This window comes from Phascolarctos cinereus, unplaced genomic scaffold (assembly GCF_003287225.1).
Source record: "Phascolarctos cinereus isolate Bilbo 61053 unplaced genomic scaffold, phaCin_HiC Scaffold_5;HRSCAF=322, whole genome shotgun sequence".
Lineage (NCBI taxonomy): Eukaryota > Metazoa > Chordata > Mammalia > Diprotodontia > Phascolarctidae > Phascolarctos > Phascolarctos cinereus.
The window spans coordinates 124,034,243-124,056,417 of NW_027555958.1; the positions used below are offsets into that span (position 1 = coordinate 124,034,243).

At 37.5% G+C, this 22,175-nt stretch overlaps 1 protein-coding gene across 2 annotated transcripts in view; it reads left to right on the forward strand.

Annotated features, from left to right (window-relative positions):
• The first annotated feature begins 736 nt into the window (after nucleotides 1–736).
• Nucleotides 737–22,175, forward strand: part of MOXD1 (monooxygenase DBH like 1) — a 115,246-nt gene continuing 93,807 nt past the window's right edge. Inside the window, exons 1-2 of one of the 2 annotated variants that reach the window (XM_020987076.2) lie at nucleotides 737–1,074; nucleotides 1,458–1,747. In XM_020987076.2, coding sequence (XP_020842735.1) covers nucleotides 1,484–1,747 — 264 coding nt within the window. In that variant the 5' untranslated portion in view covers nucleotides 737–1,074; nucleotides 1,458–1,483. Of the gene's footprint in view, nucleotides 1,075–1,457; nucleotides 1,748–1,950; nucleotides 2,722–22,175 lie in introns of those variants that run through there. The other variant, XM_078155128.1, reaches the window with a different exon arrangement.

Sequence of the window (22,175 nt, forward strand, 5' to 3'; positions counted from 1 at the left end):
TGCTAAATTAGGGGAACAACTACTAGTGTAGTTTGGCTGGAATATTGAATGCCTGAAAGAGTGAAACACGAAAATATGAATTGGCTGGAATGGAAACTGGAAGCCAGACTAATGGTTTATACATGCAAGTAGAAAGCTGAGGAAATAACAGCTTCCTTGCTTAATAAGAATGACAACTTCTCCTCAAGAGGAGCACCAACCTTTTAGCTTTCTTGGTATTCCCAGTGCTTAAAGGCACGATGCCTGGCACATAAGAAGAACTTAACAAATGTTGTCTGATCGTCAAGCTCAGGAGTTGAAAATAGGAACACATAAAAAAGGACTGACTAATCTCCAAGGATAGAGAATTAAGGGTGTTACCCCCCGATGTACAGGACCCTCCCTGAACAGAAGGACAAAGGTACTCTCTTCTGTACAGTGGGAAGACAACTGTATTTTGAGTCAGAGGACTTGGTTTGAAATGTTGGTTTTGCCACTCATAGCCTATTCCATTTTAGCTAAGTTACTTAACATCTTTGCAACCTTCTATTCAAAATGAGGGGTTTGCCTCTATGGAAGTGAGGAAGAAAAAAGTAAACAGCAAATGAAGAAAAAAGGCGAAAAACTTTCCCTGTCTTTCTTTTTCCATGTGATAATCGTTGTATTCAGCACAAGCTCCTCCCTTTGCCCCCACTTTCCCTCTTAAACTTATTCTGACCACTCATCAAATCACTAGTTCCTCCTCTTTGTGACATTCCTCAAATGCTGCTTCTTTCCTCCCAAGAGAACCTCTACCTCTTTCTCCCCTCCTCCCGAAGTCCTCTTCTCTCCTCTCACCCCCATTTCCTTTTCCGCTATCTTGCTATCTTTACACCCATCGCTTTTGCTCTCACTTCTTTTTATCTTTCCTTCTTCTTCCGGGACCCTTCTGTCCCTTTCTGAGTCACCTGCCTCTCCAGATTCTAGGACCCTGGTAAACAGCTGAAAGATCCCAAGTGGACCTCCGATTTGGTGCAGAAGGGGAAGCTGGAGGTCATCTAATTCATTTTACAAATGAGGAAACTGAGACTCCAGAAGTGATCATAAAGTTGTAAAGTAAGTAGCAGCGTCAGAATCTGAACCCAGATCCTGGAATACTAAAGCCAGCACATTTCCCACTGCACCATAAGGATGTGGCAGTACACGACTAGACGGGACTAGACGGGACGGGAGCAGACTGGTTACTGAGTCTGGGGCCGCCTAGGGCGCAGCAGCGGGGCGGGCGGGCGGGCTGAGGCAGGCCGGCCCCCTCCTGGGCGCGGCGGGCGGCAGAGTGGAGCAGCTACCATCTGCTGGTGCGGGGGTAGGGCTGGGGAGGGGGAGGAAGGTTGGGCAGGGGAGGGAGCAGGGACCGATGGGGGGAGGTCCCAGCCAGCCACCCTCCCAAGTGGCTCTTTTTCTCCCGCTCCGTTTCTCTTTCCTCTCTCGCATTTGCTCAGGTGCCCAAAGTAGGAGGAGAACCACAATGTGCCGCTGGTCCTTGCTGTTCCTCTGGGGTCTTCTCCCCAGCAGCGCACCGGGGGTAACCGGTCGCAGCTACCCACACCGCGCTCTCCTGGATTGGGAGGGCAAGTACTGGCTGCATTGGGGCCACGAGGGCAACACCCTTGCCTTTCGCCTGGAGGTGCAGACCCCTGGCTACGTAGGCTTGGGCTTCTCGCCCACCGGAGCGATGACTTCGGCGGACATCGTCTTGGGTGGGGTAGAGAACGGCAGTCCCTATCTGCAGGTAAGCACCCCTGTCCCCACGGGACTGAATGGCCCCTGCCTCACTGCTTCCCTACCTCGTGCCCTGCAGCGAGGACCAGATGCTGTGTTTGTGTATTTGTGTGGAGGTTGGGGGTCTTCAGAGATTGATGTTCAGAGCCACCCCATCAGCCTTTCCGCTGTTAGAGTGTTAGCTCTTTAAGAATAGGGATTATTTCTTTGTAGCATCTCCAGCCTGGCATATAGCGGGCAACTGCTTGCTGATGGATTGATTGGAACCCCCACTTTCCGTAAACCTCATCCGTCCCCCAAACTCCCACCGAGCTAAGAACAAATACTAAGACTGCCACAGCAGTCTCAGTCTCGTCTGGGACAATGCTCTGACTCTGTCGGAAAGCGCGAGTCCAGGACATAAATGAGGCTCTCGCGGATTCCAGACTACAGCTGCTTGCATTTCCAAGGGGCAGGCTGCGGACTACTGTAGTCAAAAGACTTCCCTTCTCTCAGTTCATTCTCCTTGATGGCTTTCTGATTGCTGTCACCTCATGCTTTCCATTACTCTCCAGCCCTCGAATTCGGGACACCACCAGCGCTCTGTGCTGGAGAATCTCGCGTCTCCTTTCTTTTAGTACCTTACTAACAATGTGCCAGAGTTTGGTACCCTGGTGCAGAAGTTCTCTGTCCTTGTCACCAAAGAGCTACTACAGCAGAAGGATCCTTTCAGAGCATTTCCTGTCTTGTGGGTCACGTTGGTCGGTACTAGCATTTACAAAGTTATCACACCTACCAATGGAGGCGGAAGATCGCATTCAAACGCGCTTTACCCACTTGACAGCTGCTGTCTTGCCACATGGCTGGTATTTCTCTTTGTGAACAGGAAAAAAAAAAGAAAAAAAAGAATGGATTCATCAGATGATTAGAGTGAATCGGGAGCCTTTTACCGTCTTCATCATCAGCAACATTACAAAAAATACTTTTACATTCCCTAATCAAAAGGTACTTTAAATTTGTTCTCTTAGTTTCTTAAGATGGTTCATTAAATTAGTCTGCTGATGGTCCATAGGACATCAGTTCAGAGCATTATCTGAATGATCTGTAAATAAGGTCAGTGAATATAAAACATAATTTACATTCACCTAAAAGATATTTCCAAGATGCTTTTGCCAGTATGGGCTTCTCAGCTCCTATCCCCACCAACACATTTAGTTTGAGATAAGAGGAGATTATGATTCAAGAACACCTGTTTTAGCAAGAAACAACAAAGTTAATAGCAAAAATTATTAACTGTTGTCCTAGGTTTAGTTTCCTGCCATTTCACAGGAGACTATTTTTTTTTCAGAATTTAATCACTCTTGAAACCTAAAATGTAGTCTTTGGAAATAAAATGATACTTGAGAATTTCATTCTGTGAAAAAGTCATTGATGACAACTTCCTCTTGCTGCTTAGATGCTAACTTTCTGAGCCACATTTTTGACCTAAAGGCATGCCTCAGCAAGGGAGATGACTTACTATCTCTTGACAAGAAGTAGATTATGTCTTATTAAAATGAAGGTTTTCATTTTGCCTTTGGTAATCTGCCTTTTAGCTATCCTCGCATCTTCCATTGGAAAGGGCAAAGCTTAGTATTTTTTCTCCAAGAAAGAAACGTTTTAAAGAATCCACACAATTTGATAGAAGAAAAGCTAATTTAGAATCTTGTTTCAACATGCATAACTGCTTTAGTACACATACAAACATAATGAATTTATATTACAATCCCATTAAACATTTATTAAACATCCCATTAAACTTTATTAAGCTAAAATGCATTTTTCACACTGCTGGTGTTAAATAAATCTTCCCTGTAGATGAATTAGTATCTTTAATTCATAATTTAATTTAATTTTGTAATTCAAACAATCCATTTACATGTAATATGAAGAGACACAACTAGAGATCCTCTTTTGAAATAGGTTTTAATTAGAAAGGAAGAGGAATTTGTTACCATCTTTTTTTCATTTCTAATATGTTCAGTTCAAATATTAGACTGCAAAAGATCATTTCTCTCCCAAGCTATAATGTCACCACTTTTCCTTCATTTCATAACATAGAGAAATACAATGAAATTACTTTAATCAGGTTTATAGGGAGATGGAGAAGCTTCTTTTAGATGGAAAAGAAACTAAAGAGCATAAACAGAAACATCTTCCATTTACGATAATGCACAGAAAATAGAATTTATGCATTTCACCTTGTTATACCAGGTTGAATTCAGTTTTCAACATATAAAACTGAATATTCTCACCAGAGTCCCTTCATCTCTAGTTTCTTACTTACTGGTTTGAACAATTATTTCAAGGCAGTATGGTGAAGTAGAAAGAGCATGGAATTTGGAATTAGCTTTCCTGAATACTACCCTATGACCTCACTTTTGTGGGCCTCAAACTACTTACATATAAAATAATAGGGTGATATAGATTATCCTTAATTCTTCTTTCAGCTCTAAATCTCATGTTAGCAAGCACCTAATGCTTGAAAGTTTGGGGCATGGTTCTATTAGCAATTTGCTTCTGGGATTAATGCTACACAGTTGTTTGCCTTAACAAACTTTCCAAAGCCTGCTGGAAGAATATCATCAAGCAGGTTAAGGAGACAAATGGAGAAAAATGTAAAACTGAAAATGATCATGAGTGTTCAGAGAGTGGAATTCAGCAACAGTTTTTAAAGATGTCAAAAACTCAAATTGACATGCCTACTTCCTTCATTGGCATGCCTTTAAAATTTTGTCTTCCCGGTATATTTCATTTAGTTCTCAAGCTTAAGTTTAACCTTAGAGTTTTAATTTCTCCCCTCCCCTTTTCATCTTTAGGAATCGTTGTTTTCTTCTAATAGGGTCCCCTCTGGCCATGGATGGTAGAACATTAGGTTGTCAGAATAAAAGAGGCAGATTTTTTTTCCCCCCTCAGGATTTAGAGCATTGTAAAAGAGGGTAGAAGACAAGTATATTTTAGATCATTTATATTAACAAATTTAGGCCCTTGAAAGAAAGACAAAGATAGCAGTTGAAACCAAAGATAAGATAGAGATAAACTTTCTAGAATTATGAAAATCAGAAAACATGTTACAGAAATGTTTTCCAAGCCAGACACTAATAACAGCTGATATTGTTACAGTTACAAAGTGCTTTCAGGGTCATTATTAATCTCCAAAACAACCCTGTGAGATAAGTATCAATTAACTAGCATTAATTAAGTGCCTACTCTGTGCCAGGAATTATCCTGGGCACTAAGAATGTAAGGACAAAATTAAGGCAGTTAAAAGTAACAAATATTTATCAAACACTTACTATGTGCCTCCTGTAGTGCTAAGAACTAGGAATACAAGGACAAAAGTCAAATAAGCTTTGCCCTCAAGGAACTTGCATTCTAGCCCAGGAGATGACAGGTTTATATATATATATATATATATATATATATATATATGCATATACAAAGGAATTTTGGGGAGGCATTTGCAGGGAGGATGTGGGGCATGGAGGGAGAGGGTAAGGTTTAAAGTGTTCATAGGGAAGATGGTGTTTGAGTTAAACTGGAAGCAAACTAAGGATTCTAAGATACATAGGTAAGGAGGATGTTCATTCTAGGTATGGGACAAGGGGCAATGAACATTTATTAAATGCTTTTTATGTGCCAGGAACTATTTTAAAGCAAAGAGGAGAGACAGTCTCTGCCTTCAAGAAGCTTGTATTTTGATGGAGGAGGATAACACAGAAAAGAGATCTGAAAAAGGAGACAGTCAGTAAAGAGTCACACAGATATATAGTCAATATCGTTTCTGCTTTAAACATAAGGAAATCAAGGTTTACAGATCAAATAAGTTACCCAGGGCCACACTATGGGGATTTAAACTCAGTTCTTCTGATTTCAAGTTCAGAGCCATTCTTCCCATACCTCACAGTCTCTGAGGCCTGGGTTCAAATCCTTGGTCTGGGGCTTTGAACAAGTCACAATTTTCTTTGGACTTTACCCACCTCATCTCTAAAATAGGCCATTTGGTTAAATGATGTCTATTGTCCCTTTTTGTTGTGAAGCGATATGGACATCCATGGCCTTCCATTTGGGCTGCTCTTCCTTAGTCTTCAGATTGCTGCTATGGTGTCATTACCCATTCACCACTTGCTACCACCTTCATGTCCTACCCTCATATTGCTCAGCAATTGCTCATTCATCTACCATCTAAATCCTCCCCTCCCCTCTACTTCTTGGGAATCAGTGGGTGGTCAACACCATGTTGGACCCTCCCCTACAGGAAAGATGTCTGAACTTTGCTTGGCCCATCACTTTTCAATGGTTGCTGACCACTCTTCTGGACAGCATGAGGCCCCCTCAAGTGTGTCATTTGCCTGACAGTTTGTTAAGTGACTTTGTGTTTTGTATTTTCACACAGTTATAGGGTTGGGAGGGGGAGCACTAAGATTTGCCATTTTATTCATTTGTCCTCATTTTGTGAAATTAGTCTGACCTAACAATTTAGAATTGTTTTTGAGTGTTGTATATTGGGCCACACAAGATGCATATGTTAAGATAAAAAAAAAACCAAAACATGAAATGAGGAAATGTTCAGTTTATATAGTGAAGAATATCTCCATCTAACATCTCAATTCTAATGTTCAATACACTGTCTTAGAGTGATTTACCTTTATTACCTACTATATGGCTGGGGTTGGTTTCTATACTGCTTAAAACCTAAGTGCCTAGAGGCAACCTTTACTTGACTTTTGTAGTTGCCCTCTAGATCTTTGGTGTCAATGAATGGGTTTAACGTGCTTCCCCAATTGATTCATGTCCTGTCCTCGTTCCCCACCCTTATGTGACACGGTGCAACCCCACCCACCCCCCAACCACATAGCAGCTGAGGAGCCCCATTTTGAAGCAAGTAATCCATGCTGATGAATGCCTGTTTTGTGTGAGTTAGAGAAGAGAGTAGCATTGTGAGGTTTGTCTGTTGCAGTTACACAAAAATTGATTCATCCTTACCGTGGGGGCCATAAATCGTTAGTGAATGGGGAATGAAACATGTATTATCATTTGTTACAGCCTGGCTTGTTAGCTGTCACTAAAACCAAAGCGTTTCTATTATCAGAAGTTGTCTTCAGTGGCAGCTTAATTGCTCCTAGGCTGCTCATTGGGAAGTGCTTGGAATGGGATTTTAAATAACAGAAAACAGGGAGCATTCTTTGTGGTTAACGATGTGCTGCTTTTAAGCGCATCCCTGCCAACGGCAACAAAGAAATGTTTGGAAAGCAAATTGGAAGGCCTGCAAAACGTGAAGATGAAAAGTGTGTGCCACATTGACCGAGCTCAGCTGGTGCTTTGTTAAGAGATATTTATAAGTCTTTGAGTAAAGCCAAAAAATTTTCAGATGACAAAAGGATCTATCCAAGCTTCATGATTTGGTATTATTAGTAATAAGTAGACACGCTATGGTGTAACACAATGCACCCTCCAGCAGTATTGTTCTCTCTGGCTCAAAGAATGACTTCAAAGAACCTGACAGAAAAAAGGCAATTTAGGGAACAATGTATCTGAATTGATACAAGTAATTAAAATCTTTTGGAAACCAGTAATTTCACCATTGAAAGTTGGAAAGACGAAATCCATATGCACTTCGGGAAATTAGAAACTGATTTTTTCCTTAGGCTAATTATCGGTAATATGGTAGGATGCCATCAGCATTTTGTTGTTCGGGAAAAGGATATAGTTTTCCATGGAATTATACAGTATTAGAGCTGGAAGAAACCTCAGAAGGGGAAAAAGTGTCAGCAGTGTAGGGCTTTAGAATGATAATAAGCATTTATGTAGCACCTACTATGTGCCAGGCACTGTGAACTAAGCCTTTTACAATATTGTCTCATTCGATCCTTACAATAACCCCATGTACTATTATTATGTTGTTATTATGACCTTGAAGGTCATCTAGTCATCTAGTCCAATCCCCTTATTTTCCAGATGAAAAAACTGAAGACAGAGAGAATAAGTGACTTATTCAAAGTCACTTAGATAATTAGTGGCAGTCCCAACTAGAATCTGGGTCTTCTGAATTACAATACTTGGCCTTTTTGTGAGATGTGCTATATATTATAAGAGCCTAAGATTTAGAGAGGGAAAAGATTTACATCTCAAAGGGACCTTAGAGATCATTGAGTCTAGTGATTCTCAAACTCTTTGGTCTTACAAACTTAAAATTATTGAGAACCCTAAAGTACTTCTGTTTATGTGAATTATATCTATCAATATTTACAGTATTAGAAATTAATCCTAATAATTTTAAAATATTTATTAATTCATTAAAATATTGACAAACACATTACATGTTGACATAAGTTAACATATGAAAAAATCTATATTTTTTAAGAAACAAGATACTGAGTGAGAAGAGTGGTGTTGCTTTATATGTTTTTGTAAATCTATTTAATGGCTGGTTTAATAGAAGACAGCTGGATTCTCATATCTGTTTCTGCATTTGTTGCATTATGTTATTTTGGATGAAATATTTTAAGAAAATCTGACCTCACACATATATGTAGTTGGAAAAGGGAGAAGTATTTTACTAGGCAAATAACTCCTTACTCTTATTGTAAAAATAGTTTTGACCTCACAGACTCTTGAAAAGGTCTCAGGGATGCTCAAGGTTTCATGTACTGTACTTTGAGGGCTGCTGATCTAGTCCAACACCCTAATTTTAGAGATGAAGAAACTGAGGCCTAGAGAATTTAAGCCACTTCCCTAAAGGGCGTACAGGTATCAGGAAAACCAAATTCAGACCAAATCCTGTGCTCTTTCTACTATAGCATGTTACCCTTACCAGACATGAATGTTTTAGAGTTGCAAATGGCTATACAAATGTGAGTTATTATAAACATTAATATGAATATAAATTAGTTATAATGAATATCTAAATGCTACACAGTAACTTGTCATCAATGGAAGAACTTTTAAACGAGAACATGTAAAGAAGAGAGCTAATAAGAGGATTTCACTCGATGACCTTTCTGTAACATCGAATATTAAATTTAGGGTTACATATCTGTAACCCTAAAGTTTATCTCCATCTTATCTTTGGTTTCAACTGCTATCTTTGTCTTTCTTTCAAGGGCCTACATTTGTTAATACAAATGATCTAAAATATACTTGTCTTCTACCCTCTTTTACAATGCTCTAAATCCTAAGGGGAAAAAAAAATCTGCCTCTTTTACTCTGACAACCTAATGTTCTACCATCAGTGACATATTCTACAAAGGAGTTAGCCAGTTTTGTATTATACCAATATATTTTAATAACAGATGATAGTTAATCTCTTCTACTATTTGGCAGTTAATTGCAATTTTCTGAAGATACCAATTCCAAGATGATTCTAATTATATTATTAACAAGAGTTATGTGGGTTCTTAGTGACTGTCTAGTTTATTCTTACCTCATTTTACAATGCCATAAGCTCCAAAAGAGCCAGGATAGTGTCTTTTCAAAATTTTGTATTTTCCCATTTTCAGGCACAAAATTTTATAGACAGCAGGTGATAAATAAATATTTGTTCAATAAATGAATGAATCTAACAGATAAGGAAACCCAGAGCAGGTGAAGTAATTTGCTCAGCAGTAAGCACATGACTAACCATAGAGTTAAGGGAAATCCTAACTCCTCAGTGCAGCCTTTCTTAAATTGTACTTGTGAGCTATAGTTTAAAGACAGACCCTCGGTTTTTCATAAATGTTCAAAGCTCAACCAACTTCTTAAGGGCTTTTTTGAAAAGTGGTAAATTTTTTTTGATGAAAATGTAAATCTTTTCCCTTATTATCATTCATCCCAAAAAAGTAGCATATATTCCTTGCTCTTCTCTTACCATTTGCCAAATATGTATTTTAGGAAAATATTTACCTGTAGACGGGGACTAAGTCAGAAAATAATAACCAGCATCGATTACAAGTTTCTGAAAGTTGTTTTTGCCAGGTTCACTACTGTATACATACTATGAAACATCAGCTGGCATGAGCTTCAAAGAATTCAAGAGATGTTGAGCATAACAAGCTGTCTGCCTTCAAGAAATATAATTAAGGCCTTCTTAAATCTATGTGTAAACTACATGTTCTTTCCTTTCTCTTACTATGTTATTGTTTACATGTATGTTTAGTAAACTACAAGAGTCTCTAACTTTGATCTAGCTTGCCAATGACTTTTATAAAAGTTTGTTTTTTATTGGTGGCTAAACTTTTTCTTTTGCCTTGTCTCATCTTCTCATCTATGATGGCAATAGGTACATAGGATTATAAGATTAGAGCTGGAAAGGATGTTAAATATCATCTAATCTGTCTTCCTCATTTTACAGATGAGAAATTAGTCTCAGAAAGGTTGTGTTTACCTATGGTCATGAGAGAAGTAAGTAGTAGAGCCAATGTGATGGACTCACTCGTGTATTCACCAGTAATCATGCCACTGTCAGTGATTTCAAGCATTCCCTGAACTCTGGGTTCACTTGTACTGGCATCCTCTTCCTCTGCTCTTTCATTCCTTCACCCTTGTGCAGGTACCTTCTATACTCCCCGTTTTCCAACACCACTATATGTCTATCTGTCTGTCTGTCTGTCTATCTATCTTTCTATTTACATATATATCTATGTTTATCTGTCTACCCTACCATTTCATATTGTTGGTGTGATAGTTCCAATGCACATTGTAACACACAACTTTTTAGTACAGACAGTTCTCATTTTTATTATATAAGTGGACCCTTCCATGGACCTCTATGTAAAGGTAATGCAAATTTGCCAGAGGATGCGGGGAAGGAAGGGAGGAAGGCAGGAAGGCAGGAAGGAACTATGAGAACAGGAGGAAGAACACTTCGGGGTAAGCCATGTGGGGCCTTGGTCAGAATTGAGAACATGAAGCAGATGTTTGGGGGGCTGGACACAGAGACAAGAGAGGACAGGCAGGCAGGCAGGGTCTAGGGACAGACACACAGTACCTGAGCACAGACAAAAGATAGACCTTCAGGGGGTGACAGGCGTCTGGTGGGCAGAGTGGGGTCAAGGTCTCCTCTTTCAGTACATGAGGTCTCAAACCAAGCTTGGTGGCCTCAGTGGCAGTCTCTCTATGCATTCCTTCTGTTTTCACTTGGAGAAGTTTATTAAGTTTTTTTGGGGGGGAGGGCGGAGGTGGTGGTGGGGGCACTGAACACAGAGCCAAGGGGGCAGAAGTACAGAGAGAAAGAAGAGCACAGTAAAATTAACATAGGTGTGTGTGGTTTTTTAAGAATGCAGATTTCTTTCAGAATTCTTTATGATTTGCATAATGCAAATTTGCATAAAGCCATAAAGAGAGAACAGTCTGTAAATGTCTTCATTATTCTTTGTGTCTGAAGAAATTTGTCCTTCGGTAAATGACTGCTAAGAAAAAGAGTCAAATATGATATCTCTTTCAGCTTAACTTCAAAACTTCTACATCTTAGTGGGAGAAATAAAGTGCTACCTCTTCATTCAGAGCTAGAGTTTCACTGTAATGGCAGCCCGAATGACCACATTATAGGTGAGACTATGTAACAAAACTCACTTCCCAAGAAGGAAGTAAGCCATCCTCAGTTGCATAGTGGTTCCCATTATAGTGAAAGTCAGGTGTTGCTAACATAGATTTCAAAACAAGAACAGTAAACGACTTTGCCTCAAAAATTACATTTGTGAGCAAGTCCTCTTTCCTCTGACCCTCTGCCAGGAATCTCTGCCTATTACCTTTATTGATTGGCACATCCTGAGAATTCTGGAATCCCAAAGTGGCAGGCATAGCTCCTAGCGTTTTGTCAATTCTCATAGTAACCAGGCACTAGGATACATTTCTCTTCCTTCAAAATTTTCACTAGATCTAAAATTTGGTAAAATAGATTCATTTCACATTTGGAAAATCCTAAAGCTTCAGATCATCCATAAAAACACATCTCTCCTTCCCCTGGAGGTGCTAATGAGCATTGAAATGACCAAAAGCCACAGAAGCATAGGAAAGCAGCAGTGGCTGGGGATTATCAGCCTGTAGATGTTGGAGTATTGACTGTCCAGGCAAGAAATGAGTCAGCACTGCCCCAGTTTCCCCCACTTTCTATTTATTTTTATGTGGCAGTGACAGAATAACTTCAGTTTAAAATGAATACATTTAGTATCAGATTTAGATCTCTGATAGATTCAGAGATAGTCTGAAATAGAGGGAAAGAATGTCTTTGTTTAGTTTATATTTGTGTTCATCTTAATGGCTAAAGTCCTTAGAGAAAACTTAGTACATGTAATACGATTCAAAACTATGATGCTTTTGACAAACTCTTCTATGATATCCATACGGGCAACATGGAAAGTTGTTGTGTAACAGTACAAGTAGACGCTGTGATCTTTGTCTGAACAATCAAATTTAAAAGGGGTTGATTCATGGATCAGTGTCAACCCCAAAAGAAGATCTTTGGTGTTAATGCCAAAGGGTTCTGACCCTTGGTCCTGTCTCGGTGTCTCAGCTAACACTTGTTATCAGTGACTTGAATAAAGACATAGAGAATATGTCAATTTTTTTTCTTGAAAAAAAGGTGAGAGGTATAACTACTGTTGGCTGCAAAAACAAGATTTGATAGGTTTAAATGGTAAGCTTATAATAAAATGATTAAATTTAATGGGAAAACATATAAATTAGTTTTAAAAAATAAACTATTCAAGTATACAGGTAAGGCCAAACCAAATGTTACTAGGGGATATTTAGCATGGGGAAAACTTGGAGGGGGAGGGGAGTAGATAATCAATCAAGTAAACATTTATTAAGTACCTAGTAGGTATGACAGTTATCTTCAAATATTTGAAAGAAAATCAATAAGGACAGTTCACGTTTACATAATACTTTAAGCTTGCAAAAGGGAGTTACAATTATTTACTCTGCGCCAGAAGAAGGGAACCTGTGGCCTCAAGCCCTCTAGGTTCTAAAGTGCAGCACTTTGACTGAATCCTAATGACACAGAACAGTGAAGTTCAGATTCAGTCAAAGGGCCACACTTGAGGACCTAGAGGGCCACATGTGGACTCAAGGCTGCAGGTTCCCTATTCCTGCTCGATGCCCCAAATGTAGAATGAGTACAAATGGGTGGAAGTTATATGGAGGTAGATTTCTACTCAGTCTAAGGCAGACTTCTCTAACAATTTGAACTATTTAGAATTCTTGCATTCTTATGACAGAGTAATCTCCTAGTCACTAAAAATCATCAAACAGAGGCTAAATATATCACCTTTCAGTGAGGTTTTAAAAAGAATTCCTGAAAGTACTGGGAAGTTGATCTAAAGTAGACTCTAGACACCCTCTAATGTCTCCTCTAACTGAAGATTTTATGATTCTGTGAATATGGAAATCAGTCTCATTATACTTTTTCCACATCTGTAGTTGTTAAGGAAATACATGATAGGGGACACTGGGATCTACTAGTAAGCTGTAGATAAGCCTATTTGAAATAAATCTTAAATATGTTACCATGGTCAGATCTTTTTAAAAATTAATCTTTTCAAACCCAAAATATAATATATGTTATATAGATATTGGGGAAGCAGGTGTATCATGTAATTAATTAGCTAAGGATAAATTGTGGTAATGAATCATGGAGAACTCACAGAAGTATACCATTTTGACAAATTATGTAAGTTTACATTCCTCTTATCTTTTACTAGTCGAAATTCCTTCCAATTGATGATTATTGGTAGATTCTGAGGAACAGATTTAAGTGGAAAAAAGTGAAAATGGAAAACATGTAAGGTTAGAAGAGAATCCATCATATGAGACAGATAAAAACTCTTGAAGCATTTTTCTTGAAAGTTTGTTATTAGAAAGGACAATATTCCAGGCTAATCCCATTTATTAATCCCATATATTAAATATCTGTGTATTACATGTATATTAAATATGTGAGCAAAATCTAATGAAAGGATGTCAAAGAAAGGAAGAGAGAAAGAAAAAAGGAAAGAAAGAACTGATATGAAATGAAAAGATAAAGTTTTAGAACTTGAATGACTCCAGAAGCAATTTTAATGGCCCACTGTTAGAATTCAGTTCAATTCAATAAATATTAAGTACCTATTCTGTGTTAAAGGTGATCCATAGACAAAAACTAAACAGTTCCTATACTCAAGGATCTTACATTCTATTGAGGGTATATAAACTATAGACAGATAATTAAGGATGAGAAAAATTGGAGGGGTCAGGAAAACCTTTTCAAGTAGGTAGTACCTGAATTGAGTCCTAAGAAAGTGAAGAGGAAATATATTCTACCTAGGCATGGGTGAAAGGCTGTGCAAAGGCATGTAGATGGGAGATTGAAAGTCAAATCTGAGAAATAAGTCAAACTAAAGTTCAATTTGAGGGAATGCAGGGAAATCATATGAAATAAATCTGGAAAGGTAAATGAGGAATGTTAAATAATAAAGTATGAAGTAAGAATGGGGTTTTTAGGGGGAACATACAGTTTTATTCTGGAAATGAAGCACTTCCAATGTCCATTGGGTGAAATGTATGCCCATCTTTGCCTCTCAAGCAAATAGTGATATGAAACTAAAGCGTAGGAGAGAGCAGGCTAGCTTTTACAGATTTGGAAATCATTTGTATAGATATGTTAATTGAGCCAATGAGGCATGTGTGTGTGTGTGTGTGTGTGTGTGTGTGTGTGTGTGTGTGTGTGTGTGTGTGATAGACAGACAGGCAGATGAAAGGGGAAGAGAGGAGGCAAGATGAGATGAAATGATCAGAAACTAGTAGAAAAAGTTCCAGGAAAGAAGGCATAGTGAAGGATACTCATATTTGAAGAAACTGAGAAGAAATAGTAAGACGAGTAGGAAAACCATTCTAGAGCAATGTTATAGAAACCAAAGGAGGAGAGATTGTTCAGAGACAAAATTTCCAGAAAGGGAGCGGAAGACAGTGACTGAGAAAAAGTTATCATCAATAAAGAGAGCACTGGTAATTTTGGAAAGAGTGGTTTCTGTCATGTGATTGGGCTAGAAGTCATATTGGAAAGGTTGGGGAAAGCAGCAGAAGTTAAAGTTTGATGATTGTTGAATTAAATTCTTCTAGTGGTTGTTTTAATATTGCCTCTGGTAGCCCTCAAATTCTGAAATTCTTTCAAAGAGTTTGGCTGTGAAAAGGAGAGCATATAGGAAGATTACATGATTGCAGAGTCACTTGAAGGCATTTTAACTATGGAGAAGACCTGAGCAGGCAGCAGAAGAATTCAGAATATAGGGAAAATTAAATAAAAGAATAGACACTTCCATATTAATTCTGTCAAGTCATGTGTGCAATGGACAAGTTTTATTTCAAAATTGTCTGAGCATAATGTCTTTTTCTCAAGATTATTTGGGCTAGGTTTGGTTATTTCTTCCTGTATTTTCTCAGGCATTTCTAATCACTCTAGATGGACTATTATGAAGTAGGGCACTTACTCTATCTATTGTGGATAGAGTGCTGGGCCAGGAATCAAGAAGACTCATCTTCCTGAATTCAAATCTGGCCTCAGATAGCTGTGTGAGCCTGGGCAAGTCACTCAATCCTGTTTGCCTTGATTTCCTCATATGAAAAATGAGCTGGAGAAGGAAATGCAAACCACTCAGCTGTCTTTGCCAAGAAAACCCCAAATAGGGTCATGAAGAGTTGAACATGACTGAAAAATGACTGAACAGCAACAAAAGTGTGATATACTGGACAGAGAGCCAACCTCAGAGCCAGGAAGACCCGAGTTTAATTCTTGCCTTACAGATCTATGGGCTTTGTAACTCTGGCCAAGTCACTTAACCTTTCAATGCTCTATTCATGTTTCTAAAAGTACAAATTGTAGAGAAAATGCCAACTGCATCATTGGATGGAGGTTCCTAAACTTGGAGCTATATATGGCATTGAAACCACAGATACAGACCCTCTCTCTAGCATGAAGTATTATGTAGCATAGTGAATAAAGTTAGGAAGACATGAGTTCACAGCTTGCCTCAAATATTTACTGGATACATGATAGTGGGAAAACAATTTTACCTAGCATCCTTAGTTTTCTCGTTTGTTAAATGGGTATAATAATAACAAGAACACCACCTAGCTCAAAGGATTATAAGGCTTAAATGAAATTTTATATAATTACATATAATATACTCATATATTATATATGTACACAAAGTACTCTGCAAATCTTAAAAGATTTATAAATGTTTGCTATTATTAAGCAGTAGTGCTTCTGTATATATTAAAAGTTCTTTCATTAAACCCAAAAAGTTTTTTTTGGGTAATCCCTCTGTTCAGCTAAGATACATCTCTACCATTGTGTCCTCTCCCAAATTTCAAAGATTTCAAATTTAAAGAGATTAATTAAAATCAGTGCACCAGGCACCTATGGACCTTTATGTAGGGATGAAAAGCTAGCTGGCCCAGCTGTAGATGTGGTGTTTATACACTTAGCCGGTAACTTTAGAATTTTTCAGTATCAAAGATTCTCTTCAGCGTGTAGTTGCTATTGCCACTGTCAATACCACCAAACTACCATAATGTACTTTATGGAAAATGGAATTCAAACCAACAATCTTTGCAGTACTAAAGCTTTTGAAATATTTGTTTTTAAAGTCCCACTACCTGCACCTGTTGAAGTATATAATGACAGACAGTAACGTTTTTTCTTAGGGTTCCTCCAGCAGCTGTGCTTACATTCTCCAAGGCCCAAACAGGGTCTCTCTGCAGCTTTTATTACCCTCATAAGAGTTTGTACTCCAATCTACTTTTCCCAACACCAGTCAGAAAATTTCTCTAGAGTTTGTATTCAGAGGAGAAAAAAAGAAGTCATGGTGTGTGAAAGATATCTTACCAAGAGTTCTCATTAGACCCATAGATAATCAAGGCTAGGATTCCTTATGTCATTTCCATTTCCATGCGATAGATGTCAACTATATGTCAACTTCTACTAATGTTGACTTGGAGAATGGACCCTAGTTTTATATTGTATATGTTTTTTAAGAGAATAATGGCCTTAAAAGTAAAACATACCATTGAAATCTGTCTTAGGAATAATACTTCTATGACATCTCAAAAATAATTTTTATTACAGAAAAGTATAGTCCTGGATGTATTGCAGTGAAAGATGCAATATACAAGCATTTAAAATACAGGATCAATGCAGTTGTATGATATATATTAATAGTGTATTATATATGTAAATTATTATAAGTAATTAATTATATTAATTAATAATATATTCTATTAAAGATACAATGAATTTTTATCTTCAAAATATTTTATTCAAATTATTTCATATTTTGGAAATGTTTTCTTATAAAACCGTGACTGTGTTAGGTTTATTTAATTAGAGATTGGTCATTTGAAGACAGAAATTGTGTGTAAATGATCTCCATCATTTGTAGTTAATTAAAATATTGGTAAGTACTAAGTAAATCTCAATGCCATTATATTAATTACTTAAAAGTTAAAGTTCCTCTCTTTTAAAGGAAGATTTTGAATTATAAATACATTGAAACCTTTCTAAAATTATATTTATTCTAGAGTAGAATTCAGTACAAGATGGGCCTTTTACCCAGTCTAAAGGGGTTTAAGGAAACCAAAACATTAATTCTAAACAAGATCAGACTAAACTCTATTAATGCGAATTTATCGATGTGGTTTTAAGATATTAAAAAAGCTCTTAATGGTAGCTATTCTGAGTGGAGAAACCTTAAACATTTTGGAGTTTTGAGGTTCTTTTGTGAATTTATGTGTTCAAAAGCAGAAGAAGGGGCAGCTAGGTTGCTCAGTGGATAGAGCACCAGACCTAGAGTCAAGAGAACCTGAGTTCAAATCCAGCCTCAGACGAATAACACTTACTAAGCTGTGTAACTCTGGGCAAGTCATTTAACCTCAATTGCCTCACCCAAAAAAAAAAAAGTAGTAGAAGAAAGTTATAAAAAGCAGAAAGAACAGGGGAGTTAATGATAGGGGTGGACTTGGTTGTAGTTTTTTTTTTAATCAAAAATATATTTATCTAATCCAAATCTTTAAATGCCCTTCTTCTGGCATGTCTCCCAGGACTTTTACTATCCTGGTCACATTCTTCTGGACATATTCCAGTTTGTCTAAATCTTTCCCAGAATGTGGTACTAATGACTGGACACAATACTACATACAGATGGAATCAGAACAGAGCAGAGTACAATGGAACTACCTTTCTTTTGTTATGGATGATATTCTTCCTTTAATGTACCTTTAAGAATCATGGTCTTTCTTTGGCTAACTGCCCTACCATACTATTGCCTCAATGAGTTTGAGGCTCATTAAACTATATACTGGTATATAGCCATACTTCCCCAATCCTAAACTTGTAAAATATGATGTCTAGGATATTTTTCTGGTTATAGCATACAGGTGGTCCAATGGTTTTAAAATTATTTTTCCTTAAATCTGCTTTACAGGTCAGTTGTTTTGGTTACTAACGGACTGATGAAAAATTGGATGCATTTTTAATAGTGTCTCAGGGATAAGGATGAGATACTTTGTATTTTCTTCTTTTTTCAGTCTTATTTTAATTTTCTTGTTGTCTCATGGGCTCATTTGCTTCATTCTAATATTCAGTGTTAACTACTTGAACAAAGTTTTGTACCTCTTGGGCCAAGCTATTAGTTCCTTTTCCGATTCTTTCTTCCATAATGCTTCTCTATTTTCTAATTTTCCTTCTGGCACTTTCATTTAATTTATAAAAACACATGAAAGCTTTTTGCCGTCAAGTTTTTGATGCTCCCAAAATGGTATGATCCAGACAAAGTCTGATTATTTCTCTCCTGGTATGAACAGCAGATACCTGTTATACTTATCCACTATCATCCCACTGGGAAGCTCTGATGGTTCAGAGTGGCAGATCTGCAAGGTCCCCTTTGATTTGGGATTCCTGTCCTGGTTATTCCTCTGCAGGCTTCAGACTGAACTAGAAGCTAGAACAGAGAGAGAACTTGTTCTGCTCCTGGGGCCTGTTATACTGTTGCTGCTTAAATTTGCTCCTCTCTTGGTATATCCACCCAGTGCTTATGCCCTTACAACATCATGCCATGCGTCAGGCACAGGTCCCCTGCTCAGTCCACCTTGGATCTGTGATCCTGCACTGGCAATAAAAAACAAAGGGGCAAGTTTTTTAATGATAAAGATCATACTATAAACAAATTAGCAGAGAAGCAGGTCATCTACCTCTTATAGCTATGGATAGGAGATGTATTCTTTAGTAAACAAGAGATAGAGGCAATTATAAAAGATAAAATAGATAACTTTGATTAAGCAAAACTGAAAAGCCTTTCCACAGACAAAATTAATGTACCTAGGATTAGAAATGAAGTGGTGAAATGGGAAAAATATTTGTATCAAATTTCTCTTATAAGGGTCTGGTATCCAAATATATAAACAATTTACATATATACATACACATATACATTTTATATATATATATATATATATATATATATATATACACACACACATATGTGTGTATATAAGCACAATGCATGTATACATATATGTGTATGTATGTATATGTGTGGATAGATAGATAGATAGATAGATAAATGTATAAATGTGTTGTGTATGTGTATATGCCATTCCCCAATAGATAAATGATCAAATGATATGGACAAACAGTTCTCAAAAGTAGAACTGCAAGGTATTCATAACAACAGGAAAGAATGTTTCAAATCACTAATAATAAGAGAAACGTAAGTCAAAACAGCCCTGGGTTTTCACTTCACATCCTGATAATTGGCAAAGATGACAGAAAATGGCAATAGTCAGTACTGTAGTGGTTGTGGAGTGATAGGCATCCACCCCATTATTGATGGATCTGTGAAATGGCACAACAATTTTGGGAAGCAATTTGGAATTATACACACAAAGTGACTAAAAATGCTCATACCCTTTGAACCAGAGATACTATTACAGAGCTTATATCCTTAGGAAATCATTGAGGAGAAAATTCCCACATAAACAAAAACAATTATCTTCTGTTTGCTCCATTGTGTCTGACTCTTTGTGACTCCATTTGGATTTTGGCAAAGATACTAGAATGGTTTGCCATTTCCTTTTCCAGATGAGGAACTAACACAAACACAGTTAAGTGACTTGCCCAGGTCACACAGCTAGTAAGTGTCTGAGGCCATATTTGAACTCAGGAAGGCAAGTCTTCCTGACTCCAGGCTGACACTCTATCCACTATGTTACCTAGCAGCAGCAACAACAATAACAACAACAAGAATTGTAAACAAAGTTGATGCTCATCAATTGGGGAATGTCTAAACAAATTGTGATATATGAATATAAAAGAATATTACTGTGCTGTAAGAAATGATGTATGTGATGCAAATAGAGAAGCATGGAGAAAACCTATGTAAACCAACACAGAGTGGAGTAAGTAGAGCCGAGAAAACTATACACACACACACACACACACATATATAATAACTATAACAATTTAAATGGAGAGAACAACCATACTCAAAAAAATCCAAAAGTGAATGCAAAGAGCAAGCATTATTAAAATGACAAGATATGAGAGGACATCCCCAACCCACCCCTTCACACAGGAGGTCCACAGGTGTTACACATTGCACATTTTTAGACTTTTTCACTGTATTGATCAGTCGTACTGTTTTTTTTTCTTTTTCTTTTGTTTGTGTTTATTTTGTCTTAAAATACTGTTTCTTATATGTTATGACTGTGGGAGTGTTAAAGGAGAGACACTAGGCATAATTATGATGATGTTTACATCATCATAAATCAGAAGACATCAATAAAAACTTATTTTTTTTTAAATTAAGCTCCTTGATGTTGTGAACCATCTTTCTTTTTGTTTGTATTTGTAATCTTGGCACTTAACACTGCGCCTGGCACATTGTAAGCACTTAATAAATGCTTAGTGACTTGATAATTTAGAGAGTAGAAACGTGGGTTGTCAGGCCTGTTATCTTCTTTTCTAGGGAAAAAAAAACTTGGACTTTGTGCATCATCATTGTTACTTTGTCCTAGCAGAAATACAAATAGTAAATTTTGCTGCAAAATTTGTTTTACCAATACTTACTTGAAGTGAGTCTATTGTCTACTTTTTGCTCTTGGCTAATTTGGCAACTCGCTGTGATTTTGTCATGCCATTTGGTTTTGCTGAGGGTTTTTGCTCCCTGAGGACTTTTGCTAGGGAGAGGGACTGGACCTCTGATGTCATTGACAGGGAACTCCTGGTAAGGTGGCTCCTACTTATGCAAGTTGTACCTCCTCTAGAACTTATAGTTTTAGAGAAACAAGGGCATAGAGAAGTTATTTTTTCCAGGGTCACATAGTCAGTACATAGCAAAAGACTAAATTTGAACACAGGAATCTTCTTGTCTCTGAGACCAGCTTTCTTTCTATCCACTATGCAGTCCTGCCTCTCATGAGGGCTTCTTGGTGGGAGGGAAGAGTTAATTTATTTAGAGACCTTTCTCAAAATAGGATAATCTACATTACTGTTCTTAATTGACTGTTAGTATATTCTTGCCAATCCTTAAAAAGAAAGAAAGAAATAGAAGTTTATAGATGATGGTGATTAAGCTGATGTTTAAGCAGAAATTTGATAATCTAATTAGATCTAGCCTCATTGTATCTCCTCTCTGATGATCTCCAAATGTCTTCTGATTTTTTTTTTCTGGCTCCTTGGATCTCTGTATTAGCTTCAGTTTTGAGTTTATTCAATCTGATTGATTCCCTTCTGACACTCAGTACAGACCAGTTACTCTCATGGAATGGAATTTAAATTGTGGGGAAAGGGACATAGGCAATTTCGGAACACGTATCAGTTGGGTGATAGGGCAGATCTGACTGAAGTTTTGAAATGGAATCTACCTGAGTGGAGAGGAGCCCCAAGTGGTTGGAAAGGAATTAAGAAAAAAAGAGATGGGTTGTCAAAGACAAATTTTACCAATTACAAAATTTTACCTTAGCTTTATCTTATGCTTGGGAAAGAGAAAAGGAACTCTTTTCCTTTTTCTTCCATCTTGCCTCTCTTTTTCTTTTCCTTGCCAACCCCCCTGCCATACACACACACACACCACACACACACACACACACACATATGCACACATACTTGTGTTGTTTAAGCCACATGATGAGCCAAGTAGCTGTCTTAAGGAATCCAAACACCTGGATTTTTGGAGTATAAGAAGCTAAAGACCAATTGTGACATTATTTATACAAGAAAATATGTTCTAGGTGACAAATAACTAACTATAAAATCAACATTTGGAGCTCAACCTAACCATTCACAGGGAATTGCATATATATTCCATCCATCTAGGAAAAATTTCTTCATTTGTTCTTGTAAAGTGGCTAGTAAGAGGTCTATTGCAGGATTTTCTTACAATGATTGCAAAGGGAAAAAAGAGAAG